The sequence below is a fragment of the Phragmites australis genome, chromosome 2 (genome assembly GCF_958298935.1).
Source record: "Phragmites australis chromosome 2, lpPhrAust1.1, whole genome shotgun sequence".
In the NCBI taxonomy this organism is placed as follows: Eukaryota; Viridiplantae; Streptophyta; class Magnoliopsida; order Poales; family Poaceae; genus Phragmites; species Phragmites australis.
Window position 1 is genome coordinate 36,135,932 of NC_084922.1, and position 9,808 is coordinate 36,145,739.

Below are 9,808 nucleotides of genomic sequence, written 5' to 3' on the forward strand. Positions count from 1 at the left end.
TTATCTGTCCATTTCGTTAATTCATCAGAATAAACCTCGAGCCATCTAGAAGTAATGAGAAAGTCTCATGTATTCATAAATTTATTATTTATACTAGAACAGAAATATTCAAGTAATTCAACAAAAAAAGGATTCTATGAATCATATCGCACATAGAAGATTACTATTGTGAAGCAACATATAAATATATAATTCATCACAAACAAGGCGAACAGAGTAATATAAATCATAACCATGTGTGCATTTGCCCACACTGTTACTGTCGAAGTAGATACAAATTCTTATACTTCTTCACCAGATGAAGTAACAATTGAACGCACAGGTAGCATGAAACGCAACTAAAAAGGTAAATCAGAAGACGATACTTGCAAGCCGATGCCCCCAGTCCAGTAACACTAGTGCTAGACGAAGAACAAGAGGACTTCAGCAACAATGTCATCTTGGCAAGCGTATGCTATGACTCCTCTGGTGCTTTTCCATAACCCAGCTCCGACATCTCCCAGCTTGTCCGTGGGGCTACCTCCTGGTGTGACCGAGTGTAGTGCTGAACATAACCAACATAATTATTGAAATACCGATCGATGTAAGCCCTTGTGCTTGTCAATGAGACAAAGTACAAAAATAAAGAACGAGTGTTCAAAATGGATTATGAGCCAATGAGGTCACTTCACCTCCATCTTTTGCAGCAATTCATGTGCAGTCGGTGCTGAAGCAATTATATCTATGCAATCTTGCTTAATAAAACCTTCCATGGCGCCCTTATCAAATAGCGCAAGCAACGGGTCATAGTAACCGTCAACGTTTAGCAATCCAACCTGCAGTATGTCAAGATCATTTACTTGTTCAGTGCCCCTGGCTTGTTTGCCGATTGTCATAGTCATATACTAATACTCACTGGTTTGTCATGAATTCCAAGTTGTGACCATGTTATCATCTCTAACAACTCTTCCATTGTACCATACCCTCCTGATGTCCAGAAAGCCGTCATTGCCATGTTGGCGTATCGAATTGAATTATTGTCCCTTTCAGTGAGTACTAGGGAAAAACATGTAAATTGTGCGTACCAGGAAGAGCAATGAAGGCATCAGATTGTCGCGCCATCTCAGCTTTCCTCTCATGCATGTCAGAGACAACCTTTACTTCTCCAACGCTTGCACCAGATATCTGGTAAGAATTTTTTTATGTTTCTAATGGTTAGGCCAAACATTCAGATTTCTCCTTGTCTCTATTCTTCAGATGTGGTTAACACTTCCACAACAGGACATGCATAAAAATGCAGGCCAAGTTCACTTCGACACATGCATCTGGAAAGAGTAGCATTTTATTTGCCTACTTGCATTTACCACGTTCCGAACTCCACCGCCTAACAGATAATTTTATCTTCTGAATTCCCTATTGCTCCTTACTTTTTTCTCTCAAGTTGAGATGTCCTATTGGCAAGTTACACATTCTATGACTACATCCACGCAGTGGCAAATATTAGAACTACAAGTTGTACAGCCCTGAAGTCTAAACTGATAGGCGGCAATTCAATCCCCTAAATCATAGTTCCAATTCCTTAGTGGTCACCTATTGCTAACCCCAGAAACAAAGGTGAATCAATCCGAGCCAACAGATCTCAGAATGGCGAGTTGGTGACCACTACTGATGGCACACTATAGAGTAGCTACATATTAGCGAAAAATTCGCAACACAGACAATCGTGGCGAATTTCATGGATAGAATTAAAATGGCCTATCTGTCAGCAAGCATATAACCAAACTCCAAACCAAAATTTGCTTCTTTTTTTTAACGTAGAATAGTTCTAAGTAATAGACCGTTCTTTCCCATGAACAAATTAGGTGGTAGAGCAGAATTGTACAAGAACTAAGAATGACGTAGCGATCAATAGTTCTAAACATACACAAGAAAGAAGAAACCCAAAAGGACAATTAGTACACACCTCAAGGGGCATGAGTGCTTTTGGAATCACCCTGCAAACGAATCAAACAGAGCAGCCACACGTCAGAAATATTACAGATTGGGACATCAAGTATACCAGTGTCGAAGAATTGAACAGAGGCTGAATCGAGTTGCTACCCGAGGACACGGCAGCCGCCATCAAGAACCGTCTGCGCGATCAGGCCCATCAAACCGACGCTGCCGCCGCCATAGATCAAATCGATCCCCCTCGCTACCTGCAATATTTTTTTTTTCCAAAAGGAAAAAGAACCCGGGGAATCCCGCCATGAGCGTGCGCTAGAGCAAGCAATGAAAGAAGTTCTAACGAACGGAGGGTGGCAACCCAATCCAGGCACCCGGGCGCGCACCAAAGATCGAACTTTTGGCGCGTCCGGGAGCGCACTATCGGCATTGCGGCGCGTTACCAGCTGTTTCCCGAGGTCGAGCGCGGCGTCCCCGAAGATCGTGCGGTTGCCGGGGTTGCTGCCGCAGAAGACGCAGATCCTGCCGAACCTTCTCGGCGCCACCGGCGCTGCGGTCGCGGTGTCGCCCATGGCAGCCGCGGCCTCCTCGTTGGGCCCGGGACGGAGACCGGGGAGGAGATGAGGTTTCTGTGTGCTCTGAGTGCTGCCTCTTGCGTCTCAGGGAGCTTCAAATGAAGGCGGCATTAAGGGAAGAAGGATTCTGATGATGCGATCGCCCTGTTTTAATAATCTCGTAAATAATTGTGTGGGTCAACTGGCCCAAACCAAATTGCCTACAGGAGCCCGCATGCCAGGGACTTTTCTTGCAGTTTGGCCCTTGCCATCCGCTCCCTCTCACAATGGAGTCCTTGGCCTTGACAAGGTCTTGCGATCTCCCATGTCACGATCATGAGCTAGCAGAATTTACAGTAACAGTGTCGCGTATCGTGATACAGCATGCGACGCGTGGAAGTATTCATTCAAAGGGAATCTTGAATGCTTTTTCTGGACAGCATCGGCACCACAGCACAAGCCTTTTCTCCGATAAGAGCCAAATATGATATACATGTTGCCTCTTTCTTTCGTAGAGGCATATATCCTGCAGCCTACAGGTAGCCTCCTGCTCTCGGATCAGATGCGTGGAAAGTATTCGTTTCAAGATGTTCCTCAACTTCCTTATCTGCTTATCTTGGACCAAATGACACAGCTTCACTTACATCAGTTTGTTGTTGACCATCGCAACAGCTCTAACGAGCTTGCGTTATCTATGATATTGTAGGTTCATCAGCAGCAATCGCCGGTGAGAACAGAAGACTTGGACCAGCGTTTCGCTAATCCAATCGAGTTCTTTAGCAAGCCTGGCAGTTGCCTCAAAGCTGACCACAACAATCCCCGACCGACTCTGCGTGTTTCTCAACCTTTCCTCGTCTGAGTCATCGTCATCGTCGTCTTGTATTGGTCCCGAGTTCCCCGACACTGCCGCTTAATCAAACATGCTCTAGCCAGCACCCTGCTACAAAAAATCTAGTAAACGCAAGAACCATTTTGTTCCTTACGATCGTCGTTATGGTTATTCGAGGAACATTAGCAGCTGTTGATACATGATGTTGACAAGACAGTTCTTGGGCTCCCTGGAAAGTTCGATGAACTTGCTCTGCCGATGCCCGGAACGACACGCTCTGACACAGATTGTCTTGGGGCTGAAACGTTGCCTTCATGGGACCACGAGGGTGCCTGACGACGCTGCAGTGCTCTTTCTGGTGGATAGGGGAAGAAGACAAGACAAGAGCCGGCACACGTTAGATAACTTTATCAGCTTCAATGACATGGGGACTGCGGTTGCAAGGGCATTAGGGGAACCATTAGGCAACTCCAGCGCTTTGTTTAGTCTCTAGGGATCATCATGGTTGGAGATGTTGCAAGCACATGGAGAACATATCTTCCGAGTCGAATCTAAGTCAGATAGTAGATGCTCTTTGTCTCCAAACGCCATGTACAAGTATGTTTCAGTACTAACCATGAAAGATTCTGAGGTGGATCTATACACAGGTGTCAAGCTCTGCAAGCAAGAGCAGCCTACAATTGCTGGTGAACTGACCGCACTGTGTGCAACGTGCTATTATCACCACGATTCGATCAAAGCAAGTGTGGTTACTGATAAGCATTCAGGTAGAAGTTGTGGCTGCGCAATGCATCGGGTGAAGTCCCTTTCATTTTTGGACGGCAGCAAACTGATGTCAAAGAGTAGCAGAATTTTACTTTTTTATCGGCAACGTGTAACAGATTTAGGAGTTTTACCTCAGTGAATGTTCTGTTTATTAAGTTAATACTAGAAGATTACATTTCTATTTGTGACGTACTCGCACACAAAAGAAGAAGAAAAACAGGAACGGCTCAATCAGTTGATGTTTTAATTTCACCATCTCTCTCTCTAATCCCTTCTGCTCAATGGCAGCTACTATGCAAAATCTACTCCCCAGATTTCACCCTATATTCTATAACATTCTGCAGATTGGATCCTTCTGTTATGCATTATAAAAGCATAGTCTCTGACATACAGCATGCTTTCTGAAGGGTTGTGAATATATAATTAAGAAAAATATGCGATCAAATGATTGCAGTTAAACAAGTCAACAAATCGCTGGAGTAACTATATATAATTGATTTATTTCTGCATCTTCCAAGCAGAATTTGGCATCATGGATACATTTGGGCAAGGGCATGCGACAGATAAGCATTTAACAGGTCTGAAACCAGCATCGTTGTTCTTTCAAAGAAAAACAAAAGGTTTGAAATCTGCAAGGCAATAAAGACGTGATTAGTTGATATTTCAGAAAATAAAAACTTATATCACTTTTCCTGGCTAAAGTTATCAATTCATTGCTGGTAATCCAGCCGAACCAGTTTTCACCATCCTGCATAACTTCAACCAGCGTTTACAGCCCTGAAAGTTCAACCTTTGGCTAGTTTGCCTTTGTACATTTAGAAATGGTGATAGTACCAAAACGAGCAATGAGACCGTAATACCCGAAAATGCGAAATTCAAATATTGTCTATGGGACCTACTAGAAGTGCAAAACTTTGACCTTGTTGAGACGATTCTATTTTGCTATATAACATCTTGTTTGGACGCTCGCTGAATCCGTAGCGAGCCCAATAAATCTAAACTATTGGATGAGAAAAAATAAAAAAATAAAAGATAATGAGCGGGTGGGATCAGTCACTACCCTGATCCCGACCCAAACCACCCCGACACCACCACCCCCTCCCAACCCTAGCCCGCCACCGGCCTTCTGCCGACACCCTTCTGACACCGTTGCCCTGCTACATCGTTGTCGACCAGTGGAGGCCGAAATCAGGGGGTCAGTGAGAGCAGGGGGGCGTGGTGTGGAGCAGGGAGGGCCGGCCACCCTTGAAGAAAGAGGAAGGAAAGAAAAGAAAGAAAGAAAGAAAGAAGAAAAGAAGAAAGAAAGGATAAGAGAAAGTGAAAAGAAAAAGAAAAGAAGAGGAAAAAGAAGTAGAAGGAAGAGGAAGAAGAAAGAAGAAGGAAGAAGATGAAGGAGAAAGAGGAAAGGGGAGAAAGAAAAGGAAGAAGGGAGAAGAACGGAAATTTCCTAGAGTTTGTCGTATTTTTGCCTTAGTCCTTAGATGCCTATGGTTAGTGGGGATCAATCGTTTTCCATCGTCGGTTTAGTACGTTGGTCGATCGCGGCAATTTAAATTGGAATTGAGGTTTAACCGGTGTCGAGTTCAACCATAAGACAAAAATGAAGGTCGTAGGTCTTGTCAACATCATTCCGACGGCGTTGGTTTTGTTCATGTTGGTTGAGCGGGTTAAGAGTAATTGATAAATAATGTTGTTGCCCGATGTGCTTTAGCTCAGGATTTTGTTTCGGGTCTTCGGACCTCGACCTATTTAAAAGAAGATCCCACCCATCGTCGTGCTAGTCAAGTGGTAAATGTTGCGCCGTCATTTTTGTTATCGCCTTCTATGCGGGGTTTTGGGTGTAGGAGCGTGTCTCCTTTTTGCTTTTTATTGTTGCGGTGTTTTGGTGCTAATTTATGCATTTGTCATGTGGTGCCGCTTCGAGACACAGCTAGTTCCTACTTTCATCGTCGGTGAAGATAAGTTAATGTAATGGATGGCTACACTTTAACTTGTTATTTAGTTATCTTCATCTTTAATTGTCTCACTTACTAATAACTTATTAAATTAAATGTGCACATGTGACTTACTTTCTGCTTTCTGAAGAATTGATGTTTTCCCTAATTATGAGGAAAATGAAGTGAGGTACGTCTCTTCTCTTGTAGTTGTTTATAATCCTCAAATGTGAAGCATGACTTATATACCTATGTTGAAATTAAGAAGTGAAGTAAGCGATATTTGTCACTTTGAAGTTGTTCATTAGCTATAACATGCAATTTTTGAAGTATTACACATATATTGGAAGTTATGTTGTTTGATTATGTATGAAGCATGTCATTCATATGCATCTCACGTATTGGAATTTATGTTGTCGTTTTATGGTCGCAACCATACTGGTATAGTATCGTACGTTACCCATGGAAGGGTATGACACACACGTATGTTATCTGAGGAGGAGTAAGGATGAGGAAGAGCATGTTATATACATACATATGCATTTCACATGAATGGCTCTACTTTAATTGCTTCGATGTCGTTTTTATGTTGCAAGGAAGTCTTTAATACTGTTTTTTTGTTTTGGTTGATACTACTATGGTGAAACATAGCTAGCAGGTGATAGTATGTGGTTATTGTTGTATCGTCAAGTTTAATCATGTTTTCATATAGTATTAACATATTTAGCTTATTATTTTTGTCAAAGATAAATGTCTAATCAACTATAGCTAAATAATTTGTTTAAGCAATTCACCTACTAAGATTTTCAAATCTCACGATTGCTATCTTTCTAGGTACGCCTTAAGATGTAGTCGAGCATACAAGATGGGTAGCAACATAACTTTTGCACAAATCATCTCCACTTGTTAACTTTCTAGTTATAATATCAGTTTGATGCCTTTTAGTTATTGTATTGTATGTCTACCTTGTTATGGCATGAGAGTTTAATCGAGCCTTGTTACTTTTGCTATGATGCTTACTACTGTTAGTGTGATGATATTTTTATCTCTAGCTATGTTATGTTTAGTTAGTTATACTTTTAGTTAAAAAGAGGTGCTATTAAAATTTTCTTGTTTAATGAGCTTGTAGGTAGGTTAGTAACGTTTCAGTCTTGAGAGGTCCCCGAGGTGTTAAACAGGCATTGAAATCTGAGCATACATACAAGTTACATCAATATGCCTAAAGTATATTTTGGAAATAAATAGGACTAAGTCCTAAAACAAGGCAACAGGCTGACCATTCTCCTTGTCCAAACTTCTAGTGCTTCGACCTTTCAGAGTCAAGCTGTTTAACCTCTTAGAAGTAACTGAAACCTCCGAGCCAGCGGTGCTTTGAACATCCACGGAAGATAATGCCGTCCTGTTGTTGTGGTGCAGATCAGAAGACCGTTGCCTTTGAAGTGGTGGCTTATGAGTGCTAGAATCCTTCGACCTTGCTTTGGCCGATTTAGTCCAGCTCATGTAGTTTGGTCCACCTCCCTGACCGCAATCAGATCTTCTCTCTGTTGTGAGGTAATTGGCACCAAACATTGGAGTAACTGAAGAAGTTGATGAAGAGCTCGCATCACACACAAAATCAGAATTAGCTGGGATTGTGGAAGGAGGCCTAGCTGTCACCCTAGTTGTCACATTGTTTCTTCTGATCTTGACTGAGCTTGCATCAGAAAGTTTTGAGCTGGCTGCGTTCATTTCCTCAATGCTCTCCGAACACCGTGAATTGGTGGACTGCTCAGTATGGGCTTGTTCCATAAGGCGGCTCTCCCAAGGTTTTGTTGATATCCACCCTTCCAAATAGCTCCAATTATGATTGCTTCTGTTAGTCCCATGATTCTTAAGAGAAACAGCAGGAGAGCTAGGCCTTCCACAGTGGCTTGAACTCCGCTGTGGAAACAAATAGCATATATGAAGAAACTGATAAATTAGTTATATACCCAGATTATTGCTGCAAGATGTACCTGGTGAGAAAGAGCATAAGCAATTGCCCTTTCTCTCTTCACAGCACCCTCATGCCTCATGTGTATCTTTGATCTCAAGTCATCCACAGTGCCTTGACTATCACACCATCCTGCCTGAGATGTGAAGCATGTCATCCAAACGTCCAGACATCATCACCACATATTATCTTCTCTTTTGCAGGACTACGCAGTGACTTAAATGTTTAAAACTAAACAACTGTGCAGGTCAATTATCCTACTTGGTACTCTAAACTTGGACATCAAACTTGGCATAAACAAGTCTCAAGGAAGCATTATTGATAGCATCGTCCTAGGAAGGCTTACATACAATGACCCTACCAAGATTAATTCAAACATACTGGTCAATAGCAAACAATATCTCAAATCATGACTTAAAAAATATAGGGAGCTAAATGTCCAAATCAATCCTACATCATGGAGAGAGTGATTTTAACTGTTGCAAGTCTCGATCCAGCAAAAGCAACCAATGGCACCATGGGACAAATCCTATATGTACTGATGCATGAAGAGCATATTTCTACATCTGCAAAAGCATAATGCAGGTATAATACAAAGTAACTCAATAGTCAATACTCATTACGAACTAAGCACAAGGGCATAAGGCAATCCAGCTGCACTCTCTGAAATATCGCACTTGAAAAGAACGTTCAACCCTGGCCTATGCAAGTTCTATACTACTATGTACTACTCGCAGTGGTGTTGTGTTTATACCTCTGCTTCCTTGACAGGATCGGCGCGGCCGCTTCGCTCGTCAAGGATGTAGTGTGAGTCACGGCCGTCCGCCGAGATCCTGGCGCGGCGGTCCCGCGCACGCTCCTGCACCCGGACGAGCGCGTTCATGCACTTGACCGTGACGGCCAGCTGCTTGCGCACGCGGCGGCCGCGCACCAGTGCCTGCAGCCGCACGATCCCTCGCAGCGCCCTCAACGCCCTCCTCGCCTGCTCGCAAGCAACAACAAAAAACGGTGAGGGAAAAAGGGCATCTTTACCAATAATCGAGCAATGCGGGCGGCGGCAGCGACGGCTACCAGGAAGGCGCGGAAGGCGGTCTGGATGCGGACGGCGGCCCACTCCTGCCTGATGACGCGGAAGTCCCTGGGCGGCGCGCGCACCACGGCCGCGACGACGGAGTTGAGCGCGTCTGCGGTGGACGACGCCTCGGACAGCGCCTCCGACGCCGACGCGTTGCTCCCCGCGCCGCCCCTCTGCGAGGACGAGCTCCGCCACAGCCGGCTCCACTTCCGCCCCTTTCCGCCCGCGGGGGGCCTCTCCATCTCTGCCGCTGGCCTGATCCCCATCAGCGTCCGGATCCACTTGCCCGACGCCCCCATCGACGCCAGCCAAAACCCAAGCTTTTCCCAAGACAGGGGCCTTCTCTCTCTCTCTCTCTCTCTCTCTCTCTCTCTCTCTCTCTCTCTCTCTCTTCTCTCTCTCTCTCTCTCTCTCTCTCTCTCTCTCTCTCTCTCTCCTCCCACGACGAGGCGGGGCGGGGCGTGGCCTGGCGAAAGGGCCAAATGGGGACGAGGAGGAGACGTGGGAAACGTGAGACTTGGCGTGCGTTGGCCGTTGTGCACTTCGGTGCTTACGAGGCCTGGGAGGGAGCCGTTGGGCTGCGGCCGGGACGCGCGGTTCAAAATTTGAAAGGTGTAATTTCTTATATGTTATCGTAAAATTTTCAAATTCTTAATATGATATCATGTGTTTATTACATGTAGATTTACCTTAATCGCTGATATACAGAAGCTAATGATAGATCAGAGGTTAAGTTTTAACTAGTAATATGTGATA

The 9,808-nt window shown here is 44.3% G+C and overlaps 2 protein-coding genes across 2 annotated transcripts; both read right to left on the reverse strand.

Annotated features, from left to right (window-relative positions):
- Positions 1 to 192: 192 nt before the first annotated feature.
- On the reverse strand, positions 193 to 2,713 carry LOC133908581 (probable cytokinin riboside 5'-monophosphate phosphoribohydrolase LOGL1). Its single transcript, XM_062350664.1, has 7 exons — positions 2,367 to 2,713; positions 2,080 to 2,177; positions 1,943 to 1,973; positions 1,065 to 1,164; positions 896 to 966; positions 672 to 815; positions 193 to 544 (listed from the first exon to the last, which is right to left on the reverse strand). Exons 1-7 carry the CDS (start codon positions 2,493 to 2,495, stop codon positions 455 to 457), a joined length of 663 nt encoding a protein of 220 aa, XP_062206648.1. The 5' UTR covers positions 2,496 to 2,713; the 3' UTR covers positions 193 to 454.
- Positions 2,714 to 7,171: 4,458 nt separating this feature from the next.
- On the reverse strand, positions 7,172 to 9,432 carry LOC133908580 (protein IQ-DOMAIN 6-like). The gene is made up of 4 exons (XM_062350663.1): positions 9,049 to 9,432; positions 8,732 to 8,959; positions 8,000 to 8,113; positions 7,172 to 7,925 (listed from the first exon to the last, which is right to left on the reverse strand). Exons 1-4 carry the CDS (start codon positions 9,349 to 9,351, stop codon positions 7,260 to 7,262), a joined length of 1,311 nt encoding a protein of 436 aa, XP_062206647.1. The 5' UTR covers positions 9,352 to 9,432; the 3' UTR covers positions 7,172 to 7,259.
- Between the last annotated feature and the right edge of the window lie 376 nt (positions 9,433 to 9,808).